This window comes from Larimichthys crocea, chromosome III (assembly GCF_000972845.2).
Source record: "Larimichthys crocea isolate SSNF chromosome III, L_crocea_2.0, whole genome shotgun sequence".
NCBI lineage: Eukaryota > Metazoa > Chordata > Actinopteri > Sciaenidae > Larimichthys > Larimichthys crocea.
The window spans coordinates 42,472,708-42,499,669 of record NC_040013.1 but is presented as its reverse complement, the minus strand read 5'-3'; the positions used below and the strand labels follow the sequence as shown (position 1 = coordinate 42,499,669).

General features: G+C 38.4%; 1 protein-coding gene across 1 annotated transcript in view; it reads right to left on the bottom strand.

Annotated features, from left to right (window-relative positions):
* The window catches only part of cfap299 (cilia and flagella associated protein 299), a 68,498-nt gene that overhangs the window by 32,387 nt on the left and 9,149 nt on the right, over positions 1 to 26,962 (bottom strand). Inside the window, exon 3 of the mRNA XM_019272413.2 lies at positions 18,252 to 18,342. Coding sequence (XP_019127958.1) covers positions 18,252 to 18,342 — 91 coding nt within the window. The remainder of the gene's footprint in view (positions 1 to 18,251; positions 18,343 to 26,962) is intronic.

Sequence of the window (26,962 nt, the reverse complement as noted above, 5' to 3'; positions counted from 1 at the left end):
AGAAACTTTGTTTTTTGAACTTTTGCAGCTGTATAAAGAATTTTGTGCCTATGAACTGAAACTAGCACACACACACACATAACCGCTTTAATAGCCCTGCTCGAAGCATAATGATGAGTTGTTCCGTGATTACTGTTTACCCTGCTTAAAATAACTTATTAAACAGGTGCAGCGTTATCAGAGCCTTATATTTGTGGACACATTCCCAGGCAGACAAAGCCACAGGTGTAAGGCTTTGAAAGGGAAAGTGTACATAGCACAATCAGTTCTTAAGACAGACAAATGACTGCTGGGGCACGGGCTGGGCACAGCTTAAGCAAAATGTTTGCACAAAATTCAATTACTTTTGTTCATGGAGTCAGTACTGAAATTGTTTGTTAAAGGTAGATTCCTACAGAGCATTATTAAGTTGACTGAAAGCAATGCACAAGGTGATTAACTGTGTAGCAACACTGGAGGTACTGGATCTATTTTTTACGGCTCACATACAGCAACATTTGTAAACTTCAAATAGGAAGATTTGCAGACAAGCCTTGTAATTAAGTCAAACTATTTGAAGAAGCAAATGAGGTGACAGTATGACTTGCTAAAGACATAATATGCTACTGTAGCACCACTTTCTGTCAGAAGGACGGTGGAGAAAGCTCAGTTCCCCACTTGCATCTAAAAAAATGTGGTATGATTTTATTGGTGGCTAAATGCAGATAATAATTTAGGTGGTCAAACACTAACAAATGAAAGACCTGCAAGAGATTGATATTCTGTTTGGTAATTAAAGGTTGAAGGACAGAAATAAACACAGCAGAAGAAGGTTATGATTAGGCCTTTGAAGATGCAGATAGGCTTCAGGATAAAGAAAACTATGTTTAGAAAACTGCATGTGGTAATACAAGAAATATGCCTATAGAGAGCTTGAATACTGTACTTCAAAGTATAGACCTCTACACAATTTGAGTGACTGAACTGCACACACAGTTCTCTCAAATGCTATAATTGTTTAAGGATGTTCAGATTATACCTCAGCATGGCAGATGGACAGAGGGTTCAAAACAAAGAATTCAAATGCAGCCAGCAAGTCCTCCGAAAGTAAATGATAAAATGCGCTGTTTTTGATTGCCATCTAAAATGACCCACATTAGTGTTTTCTGATAAAAACCATTGCAAATTGCCCTTAGAAAAAATATCTACCCTCTCTGTATGGTTAAGTTTAGGGGGAAAAAAAACTTCATCATCATGATCATGGTTTGGGTTACAAAAAGTACTTGGTTAATGGTTAAGAGATCATGAATGTGGTTAAAAGAAGACCATATTGGTAAAGTATAGGAAAAGAACCCTGTCAAAAATGATTTGGCAGGAGACTGAATACGAACAGTGGTTTTCCACATCACTTTGACCCATCCATCCACCCCGGGTTCCTCCCCAAGAGGTTTTGTGGCTCTATAACGATGTTACGCTACTTCTGCCTTTGCTTCTGACAGACCCCAATCATAATTTACAGCACCACTCTAGTGGGACTTGTTAGATTGTTGTAGAGAAATTGCTGAAGTCAATGGTGAGGTCAGGAAGGAAGAAAGTGTTCAGGAGCCTCTGATGTCTTATGCTGTAATATTTATTGACACTTGATCAAGGAGAATTAGAGACACTCTCAAAGTACATCAGAAGTGCCTGAGTCGGTCTCACATTCTGCCGAACTCATGCTGGTGGATAGACTTTAAACCCAAAGACAAAGATAACACCACAAATACTACACGCCCCAGATTTAGTCAATGAGAATGTCTTTACCCATGGAGGTGTTATTGTCAGCATATTCTAGTCTGAAGACACTGTTGTCTGTTTACGCCAATTGGAACGTCAACGGCAAGCTATCTATTATGTCTAAGAATGCAGCAATACACAGTAAGCATGAAGATTCATTCAGAGGTCATTGAGCATGGTAATCTAATGCTGCTGTTTTTCTTACTGTAACACATTAATTATTTCTCATTATTATTGTCATTTAGTTCTTCTGAGGCCTGAATCTTCTTTAGAGACACACCAGCATTGGTTGTTTATTATATTTTTGATTATGTCTTTTATTAGTGACAGTCTTGTTGCAGTAAAAAGGCAGAAGTAGTGTAATAGTGCTTTAAAGGCACAAAATGTCAGAATGGCAGTGACTATGTCCATTTGCTGTTGCGTTGCAGCAATACAGTTAGCTAATTACTGCTTCTACTGAAACAAAACGTGTGTTGTTTTAGAAATTCAAGCTAAATTCCGTGCTGTACACATTGAACACACAGGTTTGTGGCATGTTTCAGCTACAAATCTCTGCATGTTAGGGTTAGGAAGAAAGTTGGGGTGAATGGTTGGAGTACAAAGTCTTCAGACTGTCAACACTGACTTCCCGACTTTAAAACAGTTTTTGTTGTCTAAACATAGTATACATATATATATATATATATATATATTATATACATTTATTTATTATATATATACATTTATGTCAATGGCCTGTCCCTTTAAAACAATGTTCAGCCACAGAGTAACCAATAAGTTAAGAAGGCAAACGTGTTCTGGTAGTGAAGCCACAATACCCCAAAGCCTCTGTTTCAGCTAATCTGAAAGTATGCTGAGTGTCCTTATGTGGGGAACAATGAGGGTGTGTGGTGGGAAGAGGAGGAAATCTTACACATACCAAGGAGGCCGTGCAAAATTAACTGAAGAGTGTTTTTAAGAGTGGGAGGGACCCAAAATAAATCTTGAAAGACCTGACTATCATGCTCCTTGTCTGACTCTTATCCGAGTTTAGCCACGCACACAACAAGAGGTTAATTCTTTTGACCTGAGACAAACTCTTTCCACATTATTAGGCATTTCTGCCGTTGACAGAAGCTTTCAAAGCCTGTTCGTTTGAGACCAAACATGTCAGAGAAAGTACCAAGAATGCCAACCATCTCAATGAAGCAGCAGCCTCCTGTTTGGTGGTCGAGATGAGTGAACTGTTCACTGGACTGTGAGTAACAATCAGCGGCGATAGCTCAGTTTCTCTTAATTTTTTACTCTGGAGTTACAATCCTCCCAAATATAATGCCACAAATATAACACTAAACATACAATATATATCCAGAGTTGGCATTAACTCTATACTCCAATACAATACTGAAATACTTATGCTACAGCTAAGTGCATATCGAGTATATTCAGTGTTTCTAATGCATAAAATCTGATTTCTGAAATTTGTTTCTTAATTTTTCTTTCATTTTTGTGTCATATATTACTTCCAAAAGTCAAAGTTAGATTCTGAACTAGAGGAATTTAGTAGCTAAATGGACTTGGGTTGGCAGAAAGTTCTTCTTTTTTTTTTTGGCAAACCCCTTCTACCTAGTGATTTTAGACAAATCTGAATTATCCAGATGTAAATACCAATTTAATGCAATGACATTTAAACAAACAAAGAAAAAATAATATCTCAAATCATTATTTAAGACCCACCAAATACCCTAAAAATATTAAATAATATGACAATACTGCATCCAGTAAACTTCACCTCAATTTCTTGTCCATTCACTTCATTCTTGAAATCATAGTCATCTGCAGTTAGGCACTGGAAGCTGCCCAGAACAGACCAGTCTTCTACCGCTGGACACTGGGATTAAGCAGCTTGCACATGGGCACCTTGGTACTAATTAAAAGGTGCCCATCACAGATCTTTTTTAGCTTTATGCAGGGTTTAAAACTGCTGATCTCCTGGTCACAAGTGCACAGCTAACCTTTAGGCTACTGTTGTAGTTATTCCTCAGCACCTTTTTATGGAGGGGTCTGTGTTTATTTAGAGAAGCGGTTATTAGTTGTGTTTACTCTGGGCGAAGGTTAAAACGTTACATGCCTGAGTGAACTCACTCTTAACACAGGCTTAAGTTCCAGCGAAAACATTTCCGTAACATTGTCAGGCTCTTAGAACCTAAACCAATCAGTGTTTAGAAATTCAGATGACTTGTTTATCTTATGAATGGTAAACACCGAGGTGAAAGCTGTAAATCTAAACATTCAATGCACATGAAACCCAACAGCTGAAGCTTTAGAATAGGGTCACAAATGTTCACAAATATGTTTCAATTTAAATAGGAGGGTAGTTTCAAACCATAATCAACATCCTTAAGTTTCAAGAAAGGTACAAAAGGTAGTTTTATGTTTGTTTGTGTTGCCTTCATGCCTTCATGCCAATGCCAATTTCCTGCCTGCATTCGTGCCATGCAGAAGAATGCAAAACGGTGGCCAGATGCCGAAAAATATTGCTGTAACCCAACAAATTAAACGTTAGAGCATAACATGAAAAGACATTTTTTGTGTTGTCACACACAATACCTTGTCATATCACGAAGCCCTGTGTGTATGCGGGTCTGCTGAATGGAAAAAGACATCATAAAGACATTCAGGAACAATTACAGGTGAAACTCTTCCAAATTTGTGTGACAAATTGCAATAAACAGCAGTCATAAATAAACGAAGCTCGGCCGAGTGTGTTGAGCTGGCACAGCTAATGTTCAGTCATAATGGGGTCAAGAGCCACAGAGCTCTTTACCAAACAGCTCACACCTGTGCAACTTAAAAGATAGCTGCACTGCAGTGACGGCAACACTGTGACACAAAACAGAGCACCTCCATTCCTTGTAATTTGAAAGTAAATTTACAAACCATTATCGTAAATGTCTCTTTGCGAGCTCTTTCTTTAGTATCAGTTTATGATCCGTCAGTTGGCCCTGAGGGGGAAGGAAAAAGAGGTGGGCTGAACTTGCCCTATGTGGGTTAAGTGGCAGCTCAATGTGTCATGGGAAAGAAAACATGCCCCCTGTGGCTGGCCTGTTTAAGGTATCCTTTCAAAGGTTATCGTCTCTCTTTAATGCCAACATCACAGGCTGGCCTGGCCCCAAGCTAGTCGCAAACAGGAAGTCTCTGCTAATCCTGGTCTTCCCTAATGACGCAGAGGAATTCTCAATATTCCCATTGTCTTCCTGGCTGCACTTCCTCTAAGTCTTCAACTGCGTTGTTTGGCTCAGGTTCTTTTCAAGAACTTAATTAAGATTTGTTGAATCCATATTCACTGTAAACGACTATGACTCAGAAGCTCTGAACTCTGTTCAGCTGAAATAACAATAAATTCATCAAATTTTGCCACTTTGTTCCCATTTTTGTTTGGGGGCAGCACTGTTTTGCATTTTCCTTGGATTTTACTCTGGTAAAGTTTTTTTTTTTTTCTGTGGACATAAGGCCCTTTTTCAGCTGTTCAGCCATTGTGGCTTCACCTGCTTATGCTAAGTCGCCAATTCTTCTGTTATTTCCAAACAAACCGCTTCTGCTGTCACAAAAACATCATTTCCAGTACACGAACAATACACGATCAGCAGCTAGTGTGGATTGCCATTGTCTTGAATCAGTCAGTCTCTGTCATTATTGATAGAACTGTAACTTTATGAGAACTTAAGTCCATGCAGAAGTGTTATGCCACTGCTTGGTGTGCTCTGAATGCTGATGCACAGATTAAATCTGAGCCTGTCATGGGTATAGTCCAGTCCAGCTCAGCTCCTATCAGCATTATTCCAAAGCACTCAGGCATGACATCTGCCAAGAGGCCTGCTGCAGGGTTTGGCCTCATCACCAGGAACACATCCAAGTCAAATATTGTTGCCCTCGCACATTGTGGGGCAGCACCCAGTCACAGCACCTCTTTAACCAGGAGGTGATGTTTATGACAGTGCTCGGAAAATTAATGGCACTGTTTCCATACAGGAGGGGGAAAAAAAACGTGGGAGGTACAACATACCACACACACTCATGCATTAGGATGTGGTGGCGAGGAGGGGAAGGTGGGGTCAAGGCTGCTGTTTTTTTCTTTTTCTACATCACAACTTGACCAGTGTGTTATCGCAGCAGAGATACGTCCGACACTGTGCTTCAAAAAAGTAGGATCAAAGTGGATGACATAAGCCAGCAGAGCCTTCAGAGGAATAAGATAAATGTACAGAGCAGAGTCTTTATCAAAGGCTCGCCTGTTTTAAGATCCTGATTAAAGCTTGCAGAGCTCCCCCTCCCCCCTTCCCAGTGGAAATAGGTGTTCAAACATGATTCTGTTTTAGTTGGCCAGCAGCTCTGCTGAGAAGCTCCCCCTTTGGGCTTGCCATGAGACTCCTGCAATCGCCGGCTGTCACACTGCAGCACAAGGAATTCACAGTGTTTTTACTGTGTTTTTTAAACCATGAAATGCACTTCAGTTCATCCCTGCAAGAGGAAAAGAATAATAGAGACTATGATTTTGTTTGATCTCTGTTTTTTGTGGCTCTAAAATAACTAAAAAGGGGGCTTGTAGTTTAAGACAACTCTAACACTGTCCAAAGCAATAAGAGCCACGTTACATGACTGGTAGTGCAAACATGTTTATCTTTTTTACCCTTTTCCTGGTCTCTGCTGGCTGATATCACACTGTTTTCTGATGAGTAGATTGGGTTTTGTTTTTTTGTCATAGGGGATAAGATAAATTAGGGATGTATCGAGATTATAACCAGCCCTCTTTGGTGATATCAGCTGAGCCAGATGGTAGCTGGAAATGCGTACTGTCACTGATAAAAAAAAGTCAAGCTAGAAGTACTGTAAGAGCACACGACTGAAAAAGGCTGAGAGGGAAGGATGGAAACTTAATACCAACCCTCAGCTAAATACTGGGCAATTCTGGCTGTGGTTTGGAGGTTTATCTACTGTACCAGCCACTTTGGTAGGTAACTAAAGAAAACAGTTAAAGCAGCAGGTGAGTTCTGGCCAGCCACTGCGGTAACTGTGGCCAAATGTTCGTTTGGATACGTGTGTGTGTGTGTGATTTGGAGTGAAGACAAAAAATGTGCTGTAGTAAGCTCCTGTAATAAACAGTATTATTTAGTCATTGGTGAGACCTGTGGTTTCTGTGCTGGACTTTTTCAGACTCAAAGGCAGTGGATTTTCTGATGATAAGTGTGGGTTTCTTTAGGCAGATGTTCTTATTTCATTTGTTCAGCCTAAGTACTCATGCTAATGTCCAAGTCTTCCTCTATTTATTCCAACCAAACCGATGTTACTGCAACCGGAAAACGCAGCACTTCCTGTTTGAGGATTCTTCCCAGGAAGGATCTTTCTCATGTTTAGAACAACATGTAAACAAAATGTAAAAGGCCATGTGTTATTGACAGAGCATACCAAATAATGGGAGTGCAACGTGGAGAGAAGTTAGGCTGCAACACAGAAACAGAAAAAATGTGTTACCCAACTGGTACTGGCAAGTCTGAGACGCAAACCCAAACTTTTCTATTTTAAACTGAAGAATCACTGGGAAAAATCCTAAAAGGCTAAAATTTTACGTATTTAAGGAAAACTGCACCTCAATATAAGATTAGCTGACTATTCAGTCATACATAGCCATCCTGAAACATTCAAAAACAAGTCTTCAGAGCTCACTATCTGACATAAGATAAATAGGTTACATATTGCCTTTGTGACAAATATGGGCGTGCAGATTTTCACTCTTGTTTGCCTTCCAACAAAGTTCATACAAGCAAATATTCCATATACTGTATAGGTGTCAGATAAATTCTCAACATGATACATAGGGTTCAATTCATTTTACACAAAGCTACACACGATAACTGTTTGTCCTTTATTATTTTACCACAACTTTGGGTAAGGCCATGTGTAACTTGTGTGTGTGACTTTTAGTTAATTTTATTATTCCTCTCTTCATTAATAAAACAAAGCTGTCACCTGCGTTATTTCTTATTGTCAGTGTTTTTGTATATTTGTGTTCTATATTCTAAGAGCCCATTTTGAACCTAATTTTGGTATCCTTAATATTTAACGTGTGTGTGTAACCCTGTAGGTAAAGTAATTGGATAATATACATAGATAAGTTAACTTGATGATAGCAGAGCCCAAAATTGAATATACTTTGTTTAATAGCAGGTAGCTCCAAATGGAATCCTTTGTATTTGTTAATAGACTCAAACCATCTGCATTTCTCTCTGGCAAGAACCTCATACATGTGTTAATATGCATTACAATGACATGAAAATATGCTGAGAATTTGGCCTGTCTAGATTTTAGGAGCTTGAAAGTTAAACCATGAGCTCAAATCTTTGGCATTTCAGCGGGACTGCGTGTAGGAAACAGAGAGACACACTGACATTGACCTGATGAGAAACTGTCCATCAATAGCAGCTGGTCTCTCAGGATACGAACCAAAAACACAAACTCCTGGACTTGCTCTTAGATGGCAGGAAGGGATGAGACTGTTATTGGGCTGAAGACAAGGTGAGAAGGTACAGCGGCTGAAGCCTGAACACCGCTGGAAGACATGCACACCACTCTAAGTAGGAGAGATGCCGTCCAGTGTTTACTCAGGTGGAATAATACACAGCCAAAGCAGTCCAGTGTGTAGTGATAAAACAAAGAAGATTCTGAAGAATGTGCTCCATATGTTGCTCATAGTGGAGAAGCATTAGCTGAATTCCCAGATTGGGTATCAATGTTTTGACCATAAATGGATTCCTTCATCACTCATGGGGCTACCTTGTTAGCAAAAATGATTACCTAGTGAACCTTGGTAGTGCTTAAAGAATATAGCATAGCTAAGTGCATAGGGGCTTGCACAATAAGGCCAAAGTTCTCACCCTTGAGAAGAAAGGAAACCACCGAGGGATTTCCACAGGCTGATAACTGGAGCTGCAGAATGGCTTCAAGGACGAGGCTGGACAGAAAGTTTGATACATTCCTGTAAACTTGAAGCTCACATTACTAATATATTAATATTAATGTATTAATGTGAACTGGCTACACTGCACGCCACCTCATGGAATTGTCATCTTTAATATGTTGGGGACCTTTCCTGCATTACTTGAAGTTTAGATTTAATTTCAACCCATTGAGGACTAGGATGATCTGTGCTCTCTTCTCATTTACTTTTATCATCACTTTTATCATCATCTTTTATATTATATATATTCTTTACTTAAAATCGATACAGTAGTTACAAATGTCTTAAAAGATCAAGATCTTTCACACACAAACACACACACTGCACCTGTAGCCTGTGTCAAATCTCACAAGTTGAGCTCAGACTTTGACTTGACTTGGCTTCCCTCCCCGACAGAAGGCCAGGAAGGCGATGGGTCCAGACACAAACTGGAACGGTCTAATCACTGTTTTGGAGGGAAATCCAAAAAGATGATGTAAGAAAGATGGGACGTGGAAGAAATGTAAACAAAGGCTGCAATGTATGACTGCACTGGCAGTGGTAGAATGTGGGGCTATAACTGATTTTGAAGAATAAATTAATAGACAGAGAGCAGTCATGTTAAGATGTTTTTTTGTGTATTTTCCTCCATTACAGTTGATTTAAAAGGCATTTAAGTGACTATATTTCACAGTATAGCAGGTTTATTATAGGACCAACACAAAGTGTTGATTTTGAGCCTAAGAAGCCTAAAAAACATCGCCTGCACATGTCAGGTGCACATTCCTCCAGGGACAAGCCAGAAACCTTTAGGTAGTATTTAACACAGATGTTCAATCCTCCCTAACATATAACAACCACATGCACCCTGTGTCTTCCTAATACATGGATGGGAGTTGGAGTAAAACTATGATAAGGCTCGTGAATCCATGAAAAGTGCAAATGAAAGGAATGCAAAAGATAATATGGCTGCAAATAGTGATTTAACACAGGAATGGATGATTTCTACTCAACAGTACTAAATATGTCATACAGGGAGAAGCCTGTGTTCTTGATGTGTCAAAGAAAAATATGAAGGCCAAAGACATTTTACAAGCCTTCTGTTGAATTCAAGTATTTAAAATAACTAAACCTTGTGTTTATCTGTCTTACGTAGAGACAAGCTCTGTCTATTAAGACTGAAATGTCTGTGTGTCAAACCTTCCTTATGAATCTGAATTCTGTATGTTCACTATATAAAAGTAACAAATCAAGAAATCAAAACAAAATACAAACTCTCTCCTGAACAGAATAAGTCTGTGAATAGTATAGCAAGCTTACCTTTGACGTACTGCTAATACCACTGACCAGCAACGATTTCACGTTGTGTGATGCACCTTCTAAAAACCTTCTTTCATATCTTTTTTCTATTAAGTCCTGTATCAAGTTGTCTCTTTGGGTTGTAGAACTTACATCACATAGGACACACTTTTAAAATAACTTGCAGGATGCCTTTTTGAAGGGCATCCTTAGATAATAGTCATTAAAGCTACCTGTGCAACATAGGCATTGAAATTAATTGGAACAGATAGCTGTCCCTCTACTGTAGGAACTTAATGGAACAATGATACATAAAGTAATGTAATACAATTGTGGTTCTTTGTTGGCAGCAATGCTTGGAAATGCTCAAGCATTTGAACCATCACAACAAGCACAACTATAATGGTAACCACTATTTTACTGCATCGACTAGAATAACCAACACTTGTGTAGAGCATTGGCAGTAGTCTGAGTCAGGCGTTAGAGAACAATTTTTCTTCTTGGGATATAAAACTTTAAAGGTATACTGAAAAACCTATTTTAATCGATGTTGCTTCAAAACCTTGGTTATGAGAAAGGTTATAGGTTTTTAAGATGTTGCAATGGAAAAGGACTACAAGGATGTGACTTCCTGTCTTTGTTTCCTGTGATTTAAGCAATATTAGTAAAGTACAACAGACCTTAATACCAAATAAAGTAATCTCTAATCATCAGTGTTCAAATACATTTTCAACTGTGTCCAAAATGTGAGCTTTTACAGACAGTGACAAAGAGCAATTGTAGTTGATCCAGACTCCCAGATGGCCTCTGCTTAATGCAAGACTTTGATACCAAGTAGGCAGCTTAATACAGTTCCCCATCTTCCCAGTGGCAAAGCAAGCTGGTGGATGTTTTGATGGTGATGGTCCACAGCTTAAATATGTTCCCAATGTAAAAATCCACTAAATGCATTGAGTAAAAGAAGAAAAAAAGGACCCAAGAGAATAGATTAAGTGTATCCGTTTTCATTTGCTCTGAAAATGGTCCAGGGGCCACATTTTTGGGGCGATGTCTCTGGACAATAGCAGCTGTTCACAGGAGGGAGGGGTGCTGAAGAAATCATTACAGTGAGGCTCATCCAGGCTTTCAGTGGCAAAACAGTGAAGCGAGTAATGCCACTTGCATAATGGGATAGGTTTGATATATTATGTGATGTTTGATTTCATGGGTAAACAAACCTTTCATCCGCCCTGAATGAGCTTCCAAAAGGCCCACGGCATGTTCTCACTGCATTTGGCTTTTGTAACTTCACCAACTAATTATGCTTTCATTCAAGAAAATATTGCATGTCAAAGCTCTGCCATTGATAGCAGCTGTATCTCACAGAGGAAACCCTCTCTAAATAAATTCAATATAATCCAGATTAATCTCAATCTATTATCATCTTTCTTGCCATTTATTAAGAGCTCCAAAAGACAATTGTATATAATATGAGGGCGGTTTAATCTTTCTTTTCCTCATTCCTTTCCAAATCCCTCAGTGGCAGATATGGTGCATTGAGAGACAGGGCACAGCTGCCATGTTGGCTGTGTGGACTAACGTAACACATAATGCTTTGGCTATCCATTTTCTTTTTATAGACTAAGACACCAGCCATGAAATCCACATCTTGTAATCAGCCAAAAGTAATATTTCATAATTAAATGTTATGGTTTTTCTTAAGATCTGCAACTGTGAGAAAGTGTAGAACAAGTATTGCAGTTCAAAGCTCTGAAGATGTGGTCACATGAATCAAGAGCCAAAATAACAGAACAACAGTTAGTTTTATGTCATGTGGAGTACATATGTAGGTATTTCTGTCTGTAGCAGGTGAACTCAAGTCTTAGGACCAAGAAAGAAAATAGATGCTGATCAGGTGATTCTCAAATATCACAATGGTTGCTTCTCCAGACAAAAAGTCCTTTTTGTCCGCTTGATAGATGGTTGCAAACTGTTGGGGCCTTATCCCCACCTCTCCACAACTCTGTGACACAATTCAAGTCAAGGTCATATGATAGCCCTGCAGGACTCTTTCCTTTCTAAAGGCTGTCCACCATGGTCCTGCTGCTTTGAAATCAAACTTGCCATTGTTATTTTTACTGCCCATGGCAAGGACAAAGGGACTGGGCAGCAGGGACACACACACAGCTTGTAATGCAATAGGGCTGGGAATTCCTCTTTAATTTCAATGCTATACTTGATCTCTGGGCTGCATGACTGACCACCTTATTATCTATAGTGACAGGAGCTTATCAATACAGAACTCGCTGGGTCCACAGACCAAAGACAAACACTTCCTTTATGCAGGATGTCCCCTCTGGGCATGAGACACGCAGCGCAGGCCAACCAGCTAAATTCCACAACTGAAAGGGTAGGAGACTGAAAATCATTTCTGAACAGTCAAATTAGTCTAACAAAATAGTAAAAAGAAATTATCAGGAAAATATTCACTTCTTCTAGAGAGCTTTCCTCAGTGTCTTAATTAAAAAAAATCAGCATTTGTATTGACAAAATGACAGCAAGTTAACTATTGGCTGTCACCAATCAAAACTAATTAAGTATCTCCCTACATGTGATTACAGAATATGTTACTGTTAATACCATGCATATGTGTAACACAACAAGTAAAAACTGTGCAACAGTGCAACAAATTCAGCAAGTTTGGAAAGAACATCATATAAAGACACAAAGTCTTCTTCAAAGCCTGAAATTAGTACATGAGTTGTCAAATCTCTTTGTCACCTCAAATGATATTTACCTGCATGAAATAATAGAAGTTAAGTCAAGAACAGTTTACTACTATGAAATTTATGGGAACATTCTCAAATCTGTAAACAACTTTATCCCCAATTAAATTTAGTCTTTCTGAGAAAATACTAAAATGCTTTCATGCCGTATGTGCAAACTTACTTGATGTAACTGGGATTACTGGTCCTACCCTCCTGCTGACAAAGCCTATATGTTTTATTTTTGTTGTTGAGTTTTGATGATTGTTAACATACATTTTCAGCATGTTAAGCTAATGTTAAGTTTCTAACATCATATATGAAACACGGATGAGTCCATTCTGAGACACTTGTTCAACGCTTCTTTCTTTCTCTCCTGACAGGTTGAATGCGACCTCCTTCAGTTTGCTCTTTACTGATGACACAACAAACTGACTTCTGTGATAGCCCTGCTGCTTGGGAATGAGCTGCGAGCAAACATACTCATTCACTATTCATGGAAAGGCACTTTGCCAGGTGCATTGTTTTAATGAAGTTGCCTCTTGTTACTGAGTGACTGATGGCTTTACTGATAAAATAATAAACATATTTATTAGCTTCTTAAAGGGCAGTGAATATTTACTTTCAGGGTTCATTGTGTTCTTTAGACATTTGAAAAATCATTTGTATCTAAATAAAAGTAATTAAACAATGTTTGATGAAGGTGGAATACATCATGATCATCAATCATCACATCTGTCATGTAATTTCTTTGTAGTGCACTCTGAAAAAACACATTTTATTCATGGAATTGCATATATTAAATCTAATATAGTTCAGAATTTTGTTAAAGGAATGTGGTTTGGTGATAGGACACATTTTTAAATAATATAAAAAATCAAGATTTGGCCATGGTCTTTACTCTATTGGGACAACATGTTTCAGACAAATTATTATCAAGCCCATTAAATTCAAACATAGAATAAAGTTTAAGGTGAAATCTAGATGTTATTACCCCCAATTTTTAATTCCATTGCATTGCAGAGCATGACCACAAAGTCTGTAACAAATTGTATAGAAGCTATAATTTTCTATAGAGAATATGATGTCATCATAGCAGCACCCATCAAGGCCATGCAAATTTTAAACTACACTATTTTCTGAACTACTGTAGTTTAAAGAAAAGTTTTAAAAAATTGGCACATGTATCCCATGGTAATTGGTCATCTGTATTGTAATGCAGATCTGATCTATCTATTTTATTTATTTATTTCAGTAGTATGCCATAGGATCTGTGTGTGCATATCACTTCTGGCTGATGAATAATAACAAAGAACTTAACAAGTTTCAGTAGATTAGTCTCACTGCTTCATGAATAACTGCCTTTATCTGTTCATTAGCTTAACATTACTTTTGGATGTTGCAATTTCACATTGATACCATCAGAGCCTCTCAACAAACAGCTGAAAACAAACAGGGAGCAGGGTGGGTGGTGGCAGCACACCTTCAGTTTCAGATGTGAACCTCTTAACAATGGACACCCTCAGGCATCCTATGCAGGTGTGACCTGGATTTGATAAAAAACTTAACTTCTTACCCAGTGCAAATAAAGCCAAAGCTGCCCAGGTGCAGCTTTTGTTTGTGTGTGACTTTTGGCAGTGAAGCAGCTTTCGTAACAGGGCCAGAGAAGTAAAAACACAATGAAAGCAAGGCCCTGAAAGCTTTACAAGTTCAGCTGATCAGCAAGATAGTGGAGGGCTCTTTCTATAGACCAGTGCTAATAGGAAAACTATTAGAAATGTATCAGAATCACTATTATGAATTTAAAATAGCATTCCATTCTTAGTATTTTCTTGCCTCTAGGGGAGGAAACTGGGTGAAGATGAGCTCTGTTTATCAATAGTCAAGTTTCCTATTAGAAGATTTATAGGTTTTATTTTTTGAGCTTTGATGATTCCTAATTATAATTCCACATTTTCAGGACATATGGAGTCCTTTCAGAGACAGCTGTTTAATATAATATATAATTTAAATTTTTTTCTTGGTCACAAAGTTGACAAGCTGAATGCAACACCCTTTGGGTTGTCTGCTATCAGTCTTTCTGCTATGTGGACCTGGACTGAAGAGACAGAATAGCCTAACAAGTGTATTATCTGACAGGTGTAATTTCAACCTGACTTGAAAGGCTGAGCGTGACATGAATGGAGAACAAAAGAGTGACCTCTCTGATGAATGAGACTGAAGATGACAATGAATATGTCATCTATATAAAGGATAGCCAATAACTCAGCTTTAAGTGTTTTCTTTTCCACGTCCATTGTGCACCTGAAATGGATGATTTTCTGTGTCCTAACAGTTCTTCACAATGATGATGAAAGCCTTTATGATAAATTAAGTAGCTGATACTTGAGACAGTGCCAATACATGCTGGTTAAGTTTACAATAAGGACAGTAAAAATGTAACAAATCAATCAACTTTCTTTAGCTGGCAGGCCATATAAGTATGCACAATAGAATGACTTAAATGCCTAAAATAACAATAATGTGCAAACATAAAAAAAAAAAAAATCTGGATAGAGTGAAAAACATGTGTAGGAGAAGGATTGCTTTGCATTAGAGTGCAGTAAGAACAAGCAGATATGAGGACCTGGAATGTGTTAGTGGGACTGATCCTCAGGTTTGAGGAGCATGGCAGATCGGAGCTTGAGTCATGTGTTTCAAAAGCCTCTTAGAAAGCCCACGCTGAACAGTGTGAAAGATACCTTACGACACTGGGTGGTCTTATTATTGAACCTTATCAAAGATTAACGTGGGTAATTTGAAACTTTCATGAAGAGGATTTTAGGTGCAACAAAGAGCAGAGGGAGGAAATCCAAACCACATCCAACTTCTTCATACTGCATAATTGTTAGCGATTTTTAGCAGATGTCAGTAAGAAAATACAGACTGAACATATTTATAAAGACCACATGGATCAATGAATACCAGCAAATATTAAAAAAATACTGACAGTAAAATATGAATGTAAAGTATATATAAAACAAGGTACAACATATGTTTTACTGTATGTCCACACATGTGCAAATGTTGTCTGGAATACATCTGTCTAATGTAAATATACCAATGAGGTCAAGCCTTGTCAAACTGTATAAAGATTACCTGTTACTTAAACAGTTTCAAAGACCAGAGGTATTAAGCGCACAAATGTGGGTTCAATTTTAAACGGAGCGGTGCTCAAAGGAAAATAAACATCTTCCTGATCAGATTTTTCAGCAAAGGAAGCTTTGAAAAGTAAGAAGAGGTGGGAAAATATAATGTCAGCAAAACAACGTTGGTGATACACAACATGATATTTTGCTTGTTTTTATTCTGGCTCTCCTTTCTGTATACAGGAAGAGATATTTTAAATTGCTTAATTTTTCACTGGAGATTTCTTTGAGAAGAAAAAGCTGTAGTTATCACCCTGCAAAGTTATGAAGGGCCGAAAGAAAGAAGTGGGGGTTTATTGCTTCGTACTGTTTACACAGTGAACATCCAGTGGGAAAACTTCTGCTGTTACTACGTCTACTCCCCTCCATGCACTTCATGTGATCGCATAATTGCAAAGCCCACAGGGGCAGGTAGGAAGAGGTCAAACAAAAGTCTATTTTTGTACACTGGCATCTCATAAGTGAATCATTTGAAGTCTATCAACACTAACACTCCCTGCAGAACAATGCTACATGAGCAAGTACAATCCCCAAAATAGTACACAAAAAAGGTTAATTAAGCATGTAGGCTTTGTCCATGAATCATGAACCCCTCACTGTAGGGCTCACTTAATTGCCCAAACCACCTCAATGACGTAGCATCAGTTGTACTCCAAGGTACCACCAGATGTCTGAGCTCCTCTCTTACTTCATTTTGTAAAGAATATGATTTTGGCTGCTTATTCCAGTTTATTACCATATTACCACATACGGTTAGAGCACAGATAGATTGGCAAATTGCGAGTTAAGTGCCAAAACCAATATGCCTTTTGATCCCATGCTCCAGCTTACACTTACTCTTGAACACGGCCTAAAGATAATTTAACTCGCTCGCTTAGGGCAGCAACTCACTCCCAAACCAAAGAAAGCATTTTATGACCATTTTCTGGTCGAAAAAAAAGCAAAGAAAAACAAAGAGCAGATATGCCGTAATGGCCCTGCGACCCTATTTTCTCACTGTAACTCCCATTAGAAACTCAATCAAGACTTCTCCTATAGTCTACAAAGCAAATGCAATCAGTCAAATTCCCATCTTCCAGGCAACATTAAAGAGACGTGACAACTAAGACAGCCCAACAGCATCCAGAGCCAAATTTCATACATCCCTGCCACTTCACAACTGCAAAGCTTTTAGATAACTTCAGTAAACTCCCTGCCAGAGAGATGGTCAAGGTAGTCCTTATCACTCAGCACTCAGCCAGGGAACTACTTGGCAACTCTGGAACATAGTGTGTGTAGACATGAACAAAAAATATCCGGCTGATACTGTGCTACCATGAGCACCAATGTACATCGTTTTTTCATTTAGTTAAATGATTTATATTTATAATTTCAAGAACAATTTATGTTAATTAAGTCAATCAAACACTTAAATCAGTAATATAACTATTTATGCCTTACGTTCCTTGGGTTATAAAGAATAACAAGTGCTAGTACTCAATTACCATAACATTTTCATTTTTAAGCCATTTTGACATTCAGGCTTATGTTTTTAGCAACACTAAACACACATTTTGTCTTGTGAAAATTCAAGGTGTTGTTGTGCAAGGTTAAAGGACCAGTGTGTAGGATTTAGTGACACCTATTGGTGTAATTGCGTATTTACTGTTTGCAACCCCAGCGCCTTACCATCTCCTTCCTAGCATGAAGTAGAAACTACGGTGGCTGCAAAACACATGGAAAAAAGATGGAAAAGGCCCTATCAAGAGCTAGTGTTTTGTTTGCCCATTCTGGGCTACTATAGAAGCATGGTAGGTCAACATGGGGGACATCTATAGATATAAGTAGTTCATTCCAAGGTAACAACAACATAAGAATTATTATTTTCAGGGGATAAAAAAAACATAGTTATGCATATAATATTAAGTTGTTGCCTTATTCTGTAAACAAAGCCCCCTAAATCCTGCATATTGGACCTTTAAATAAATAGCAATAATTGGAATACTGAGTCATAAGTGAATCTTAGATTGGTATTATCCTTTCAGGCTTGTATCCCGGCTCCTCACAATTTCCCCTTTAGAAATTATCTTGGTGGTTCAATCTGAAAAGCACACTACAAAGGTAGTCTAAATTTGATTAACAGTGTTTTATGGATACGAGCGGCTCACTCTCATGTCATTGGGGGAGATACAGTGAGGCATTTCCAGTCAACTTAACACAGTATGGATTTTGTTCCCATCCTAATGGAATTGCAGAAATATTTGAGGGGAATCCCATTACGTAGCAATTGGAGTGCTGTAATAATGTACTCACAGTCATTTTCCCACTGCGGTTGGCCTCCTCTCGCTCTGCCAGGGCTTTCAGGAAGTTATCTTTGAGTTCTTTTCCTGCACTTGCCAGTGTCCTGGAAAAGACAACACTCAAACGGTTTGAAATGTTTCTCTTAACCTGAAAAAAAAAGAGTCACATGAAGCCTTAAAGGTTCTTTATGGAAGCCTTTCACACTTGAATATACTGTAGCTTTAGGGTGCTCTACACCATCTCTGCTCTAACATTAAAAATGAACTAATGTTTAAATTTTTTAATGTACTTTGACGCTATAGAGGAAAGATATTGTTCCTAACACCTTTGCATGTCTCATGCAAAGAAATCATGACTTCCATGTGAGCACATGAACACAGCCTAATTAAAATGTATTAATAAATTAATAAAAATAATTACATTACATTTTTCACATATATGTTTAATTAATTAGTGAATATGCAAGATCAGACAAGAGCATGACACATAACCAAAGTCATGTAGTAGGCTCAAGCCAGCATTTAATACGTCAGTGCAGAGCACCTCACCAGAGCTGCCAAGCTCCCATGACACTCCCAAATACTCCAAATACCATTTCTTAACAGAAATGATCATAAATATTGTTGATAAGTCAATGTTTGTACCCTGAAAGAAATTTGAAAACTACAAAAATGTTGGAATTTCATGGCTGCTTTTGCTAACATCAGTATGCAGAGAATTATTAATCATATTAGAGTTTAATGACTTTTTATGACACTGTGGCAGCCTTTTACACTTTGGCTGGCCTGTTTCCATGGAAACATGGTTCTGGCACACACTAATGTATCCACACCTGAAACAACATTGGCACTAATATTTGAACAGTTAACACTGCAGTACGAGCAACAGAACTCTGGCATGCATCCAGAATTGACTGTGCAAAACATTCATCAGATCCGCACTGAGTTAACATCCTAAAGGCAGTAAACAGGTCATTGGTAGCCTCTCAGTTGTGGTTAAGAATACAGAAGAAGAAAGGCAGGGGAAAAATGTAGAAAGGACATACATTAAATCAAAGATACAGTGCAGTGGAAAACACATAGAAAAGACCATATTGACTGTAGCTATCTGATCTACATCGAATATTTGATGATTTGTGCTTGTGCCATGTCCATGCATTTACACTTTTTTCTCTTCAAATATTTTAACCAGAACCCAGGGCTAAACTATATTAACAATGACTTTATTATAATTTAAATCACCAAGATTTTGACTTTTTCTTACAAGTCAAGTCCAGAGTTGCCTTTTTACACATCCAGCACACAACGGTGGACTGGGTGGCACCTGGGTAGAGCGTGCAAGAAGAGGAGGACTCGACTACAAGGAAACATGTTTTCTGCATCAATATCAATTTGAATGTATTCACAATACCAACAAAAGAGTAGAAAGCAGTATACAGGCAAGCAGAAAAGAATATGAAGAAGCTACATTTAGTGCACCATCATCAAGACGCCCACTCACTTGCTGTGAATTCTCTGGACAACGCCTGCTCTATTCAAAAGTGGGCTCATTTAGATATTACACCAACTTTTTACTGTGGGGCTACCTAAAACTATGGATGTGGGATCAACTGAGGTAGTGGAAGTAAGATTTAATGAGCAGTGCCTTGCTCAAGAACACGTTGACTAACAAACCAGTAGTGCTGGGTATCATTGGCAATTATATGATGTTGTGCTGAAGTTCTTTGTTTCAGTCCCAAATTAATACTCATTTTGATACTTTACTTTCAAAACTATACAACTTCATATAAATAAAATAAAATGTTGTTAATCAGCAATTTCATATCAAAGAAAAAGTGAAGATTATGAATCCGGTCAGTTTTTGAGACTTGCTATGTGGACACATTTGCTCTGTAACAAAATACTATTGAGCTTCAATGCTTAGCCTTTGACGGAAGTTGTAAGAGGAAGTAATAATCTCAAACTTCCTAGCAGCGCTTGTGGATTTGAACCAGCAATCCTTTAGTTATGAATTTGCTTCTTTCATCTTTATGTTACTGCTGAGTATATTCAGAACTGCTGAATCCAGTTGTGTCTGCTTCACTGGCCAAAGAGAAGACAGGTTCAGTTATATTCTACATTAATGGCTCCTCAAATCCACTTTCCATTCCCAAAGCACTTTAAAAAGCCTCAACAGCCACAACAAGCACGGGCAAATGCCAAAGCCAATTTCTGCTCTTAGCCTAGCTTACAGTAAAAGAGAACAGGATCTGAATGTTTAAATTTACTAGAATTTGGAAAAGGATTGTAATTTATACTAGTAGTTTGGCCCGTGCCCCATAATGAAAGTCTTAGAGGAATCACACAGTGGTAAAAGTGCACAGACAGCACATATTTGGAGGCTGGAACCTCACTCCATCTTATGAGTGAGTGAAGGATTGCTGCTGGGTCATGGGGGCCGAGGCCCCAAAGTAAACACAGGTGTTGAGGAGGCAAGTGACTGGGGTTACCCCATCCAGTAGCTAAAGCAACACACAGAGTCACGGAGAGTGAATAATACTTCAGCAAAACATATGGACCGCTGCAAGTTTGAGTTTCCCGTCAATTAACAAATTTCTTATCAAGCCTCATTTAGGAGGGATAACAAGAATTTCACTATTAAATGACGGTTATTAGTGGCTAATGACTAGGTATTAAGCTAACTGTGATCAAGCCATGTGTTTTAAGTGTCTTGTTTTTGGATTGTGGTCAAGGCAGGTGGGCCCTGGAATTAGTAGAAAAGAAGCAAGGAGGGGATGTGAACAGTCATCATCTGGCTTGTTGAAAAAAGGACGTTTGTCCTACAGATGAAATCACTTTTACAAATTATATGTGCTGCTGTGCCAGTTAAAAGTGGGAAACACTACAAAACAATATAAATCTAAAGCTCCATGAGTGTCAGCGTATCTGCTTTTTGGATACTTACTAGCTTTCTTTGCTCTGGTTTTCAAGATCTAAAATTGCCAGACTGACTCCGTTCAAATAAATGAGTGGGCTCAAGTTGGTCTAAATGGAGGAGGTTAGTCATACAAAATATGAGACTTAAAAAGCAGAGGCCACAATTCACTCCAAATCTCAACTGTAACAATGTTGGTTTCTTTTTTAAACCATGAAAATGTCTTTTTTTAAAAACTTGCAAACAAACTATTTTTTCTCACTTTGGAATGACAAGTTGTTAGATTCATTCATATGAAAAGTGACATATGAAATTACTGTTTGGAACTGAATCCCTTAAAAATATATAAATACTATAATACTATAAAACATATTACCAAAGCATTAACATAGCAACCCTAAAGCAAGAGTAATAACTATTCAAATGTATCTAAAATGGTATGAAAATGTCACACAATCAAAAACTGAATTAATAATTCATCAATGTGCCTCTTGGTTGTCGAGAAACTCCTGTTCACTGTGTTAGAAACTTAGAGTTTATGTTACACTTTGTCCACCTCAGTTGGGGGTAACCAGCTGTTATTGCACAGCAAAAATCCTCCAAGTGTGTTTACACATGTATAAACATAGCATGACAGTGAAATGTACTCTGCCATACCAAAACCCAGGGGCCTTCTTCCTGGACTGTGAGCGTCCTAAACTGATGTTTTAAACTATTTATTCTCAGTAAAATTTACATTATCTGGAGGATAAAGGCTGATCAAACAGGTACATGATGTACTAAAGTCACAGGAAAATCTTGTTATTGTGCCCAAAACAAGTAACTTAATTTTATTTTTAGAAAACAGTCAGTTGGGGAAAAATGTTCATGCATAACTATCAAGGTGGAGGGTAAAGTGTAGCATAGCAGGTTCAGAGTTTTCTTTTATTAACTAATTGACTGAACTAAAATGCAGTTTCTGAATGATTGCCCATTTCTTTGAAATTGGAAACTGGACGGAGACACACACACACACACACACACACACACACACACACACATGCACACACACAGACGCACATGCTCATATATCAATAGCTGGTTATTGGGCTGGTGGACTAAGAATTTTAACATATTGTCCAACCCTTTTCTTAGTTTCACTGTTTTCCAGGTGCTTGCTGTTCATGTATTTACTGACTATATTCACATCTGTCACTTTTGAATTTGTGTTAACCTAAAGACCTTAAGAGTCATTGACCTACAACAATGAGTCATCTCTTTTCTTCGACTCAAGCACAATTTCGTTATCTGTTTGCACAGCTTAAAGGAGGAACTATACTTACTGCATGGAATGGTTAAGAAATTCAATATAGCGTAGCGCATTGCTCAGAGCCCCACCTTTTGTGCAATTTCATCACCCTTGCCAAACAAATTTGATCTGTATCAGCTTGTGTCCTCTTTCACACATGCAAAAAACTACAACAGCAAATAATTCCCAGCATAATTAATGGCATCTCATTAAAAAGTTCTTTGAGGAATGGGGGCTAGCATTCCTTCTTAATTTGTAGCATTCGTTTTACAAATAAATATTCAGCAACTGGACAAATGGTGTTTTCTGAGAGATTTTCTTTTCATGACGGGTAACAGATGTCATGCTTTGAAATAATTTCTTCTTTTATACTCGAGACATACTAGCAGATTAAAGCTTTCATTAGCTCGCAGCTTTCGACTCTATGGCAGATGGGAACTTTCAATAATACAGTGATTTCTTAAGAAACAACACATACTGTACCAGAATATTTTTCCTCAGAGTGCTTGGGAAAATGAATCTTATGGAAAATATTATTTTGGGCTGGTGGACGTCAAGGGAAATTCCACACAGCATGACAATTTACTTTATTTTGGGCTTTTTCTAAAATCCTCTGTCACCTCTGATTACAATGAGCTGAATGTATCAGTTACACATGTGCTATGTATGATATTCTACCTGAGCTTTTTTTGTGTATTGTGGCCACCTTTTGGGGGTTGGGGAAGTTGCACATTGTGCATTGCCTGCCTGAGTAGTTCATGTTTTTGATGTATTCCATTGTAGGGAACATGCAGTACTCCTGGATGCTGTTGTCCAAACAGAAAGAGAAGATTCATGTTTTGAAGTGAAATCTGATGTGTGGATTTGGATAGAGGCACAAGAAACTTCAAAGTTTTGGATTGCTACTTGAGAGAACAAGCTCTCATCTCTGAATGTCTGTCTGTCTTGCACATGTTAACAGTGTGGTTTCTTCCTCAACAGTTTATTAGCTTACAATGTAATGCAAATCAACACATATGAAATCATTTGAAAATATTTTTCAAGTCATTTTTCTGCTGATTAGCGAAGAATGCCTTTAGCAACAGAAATCTTACATTTCATATTTCTGGTTGTATACTGCTGAGTTGGAACTCCAGCGTGTCTTTGGACTGTGGGAGGAAACCAGAGTACCCAAGGAGAGACACAGGAAGAACATGGAAACTCCACATAGAAAGCCACAAACTCCCCAGGCACAGAAAGGACCCAGCCAGCTGGCAGGTTTGCACCCAGAGGCGACAGTGATAACCACTTCTCTATATTGCCTGTAGGCGTGAATGTGAACATGAATGATTGTTTGTCTCTAAGTGTCAGCCCTGTGATGAACTGGCTGATCTGTCCAGGGTGTACTATGCTTTTCACCCAACGTCAGCTGGGTTTGGCCCCAGCGCCTCGCAACCCTGATAAAAATTATGGAAAAAGAACGAATGAAGTGAATGAGTTGGAACTCAGCTTCATCGACCAAAACTACTTAGTCATGCTTACTCTCCAAATTCAATTAAAACAAGGTGGCAATAATTAAAGTAAACTTGTTCTACAGATTTTGCCTCAGGGAGAGGCTTGCAGGCCACTTAATTCATCATGCATATCTTCCATCAACAGCATTTATAAGTACAAAGGAGAAGATACAGACAGTTCAGCCTGGTAGCCTGATGGGAAGAGCTATATGTGGAAACCACTTCCTCCCCTACATCATGGGCACTAGGCTGTAGTATACTGTGTGTCAGTAAATGCAAGGTGGCTTCTATCAAATATGATCAAACATCAAACCCCAATTGAATCCAAGGGTGCAGCATGTGAGAGGTCAAAGTGAAAATATCCAGAGGGTGAGACAGTCACTAGGTAAAGAAAAGGAAATGACCACAAGACCAGCTGGATCTAAAGATGACATGCTGGCCAGAAGTGTATGTATCATTTAGGCTTTCCTTAGACCTCGCCGCACATTGTAAGAGGAGTGGAATGTTAGCCGGGTTATAACAAATAGTGTTTCGACCACATTTTAATGGATCGTAACTAAAACATTGTTGTTAAAAATCCAATCCGCTCTTTAATGAACTCTTTTTTGCAGGAGTTTACATTTAGGTAGCAGCTATATATTTTCACAAAATATCACAGCAGACTATATTTGCTGTAATAATGATGGTTAATTCCAAGAGTAACGTGATAGCAGGCCAAAATCAAACACGACTGTATACACAAAGGAAAATGCTCAATTTGCCAAAATATAAAAGGAGATGGTCTCGCCTTCTGGGTTTACTAAAGGTTCAGCATTGATTTAGAAAACAGATGTCAAGCTGACCAAAATCCTTGTTTTTTGGTGATTCAACTAACTTATTAAAATGAATAAATGGAACTTTTAAACCACAACTTTTCTGCTTTTTTATCTGTACCTCTAAGCCAATTTGTCACATTGTTAATTTAACACTGTAAAATATTGTGAAATAACATTTATTTAAAGTATGACGTGAAATAGTCTCACTTTAGAAAAGATATCAAGAATGTTGCACACACTTTATATTATTGTTGAACTACTATTAATATGAATATTACTGAATTAGAACGTTGATACCAGTTATTCATATCTAGCCTTGCAAGTCGCTTGGGAAATCTGTGTTTTCCATGAATATATCAGTAAGAAGAGTCAGCAGATTTAAAGGTTAAGAATTTAAGTTTGACATAAATTCAATCTACACTTTTTATTGATGTGCAATATGTAATATGCCAATAGCTTATCATCAGATCATCTTATCTTCAAGAAGGAGAAATGCATGTGTAGATACACAGAGCAGACATTGTAACGATAATGCTATTGGATCCATCAGACCACATTTAAGGATCTTTAGAAAAATCTTACTGAGTGAGATGTGCTTGAAAGCTCCAGAAACAGCTATTGAGTAGACCTTGAGTTAGGATTATTTTGTCAAAACAAGTCATACTATTTTTTGGGTGGAGGCAGATGTTTCATTAGTCAAATCATAAATATGATATATGGAATGACTTTGAAAATGGGGAAACATCCAGGTCAAATGACAGCTTGTTATTTATTATCTGCTGTACCAGCTGGTCCTAAACTGTGTATATGTTGATTTATGTGCTGCGCGGTGGGATGTGGTGGCAAACTTAAGCCTGGCAGGATATGTGTCTCTGGACAGAGCTTGCAGGGGAGAGCTCCAAAGTTACACACCCGTCCAAAATCACAAAGTGCAAGGAAGGCAATTGGCTTGACAGCACATGTAATAGAAACGGCAAAACCTCGTCGCTCGAGGGCCCTCACCAGAGTAGCAGTCGTGGAGAGTGGCGGGGGTTTGGTTGGCTAAAAATGAGCTTGGGATCAGCTTTGTGAGGCTTCTCATGTCAGTCACATCCACAATCTTATTTTCGCTAAGCATCTGGAGGTTGGATCCGCAGTGAAATGTATTCACTGTGCGTGTTCGTGGCACTGGTTTTACTTGGCACAGCGAGTGATAGCTCACTTTTAATATAGAGTAGAGAGTTAGAGAGTAGAGAATTCTTGAGGCAGACTGTAAAAACGCAGCAGCACAATGGACAATGAGCATGGCTGTGGTTTGGACTGTGGGGAGATCGCGGGGAGCCTGATGGAAACCTCGCAGGGCTGCCGTGAGCACGCGAGGTCAGGACATATGCTGACATGGACTTCTGGGCTCGAGCCAGAGCCGGAGCAGAGAGGAAACTGAGGCCTCACGTCTTCTCAGCAGTGCTCCCCTGCTCCTCTTGTTTGTCTCTGACTTTATATCAAATGTTGTTCTTGTGTGAGATAAAACGCAACTTCTAATATCTGTGTATTCAGTTTGCATAGAACAGAGCACAATTTCCAACATCTGACAGGTTGAGAAGTTCAAGTGGTCGTGAAGTACTGATATGAGCTTAAGTGAGCTAGCCTACAACCCTTAACTGTTAACTTGCTACTCAAACACACAAATGTTAACAAAATGTAAAAAAAAAAATTAACGTATGATATCCACTAGTCAGATGCAAATTATTTCTGGCTGTTACCAGATGAATTTAGGTCCTGGTTTAAACAATTTAAAAAATAAAAGCTTTTTCAAAGAATCAGAATGACTTTTCCTTGCCTAACTTGCCTAACTCATTGCCTAACTACATTTCTGATAGTTATATAAGAAGATAGAGAACTGATAAGTACTTCACCTTCTTTTGTAACTACTTGTTGATTCTGACTACCCACTCAGCTTCCCCCTAACCAAACAACCACACAACTGACTAAGCGTCCCATTCATTCAAGTTTCCTTTTTCAATCACGTATTGAATTTCACTTATGTCTGATGAGAGCACCAGGTCTTTTGTTTGGTCTTTTTGTGATGTGCTGGCAAAGCCCCCCCTTTCACAGCGAAGCTGTCAGGAGGAGCGTGTTGTCCTTAAAAATGAGACAGGGCAACAACAGGCCAACATCTGATTAGCATTCACGGCGCTATCTCCACTCCCTTGGTATTTTATTACCACAGGTGCA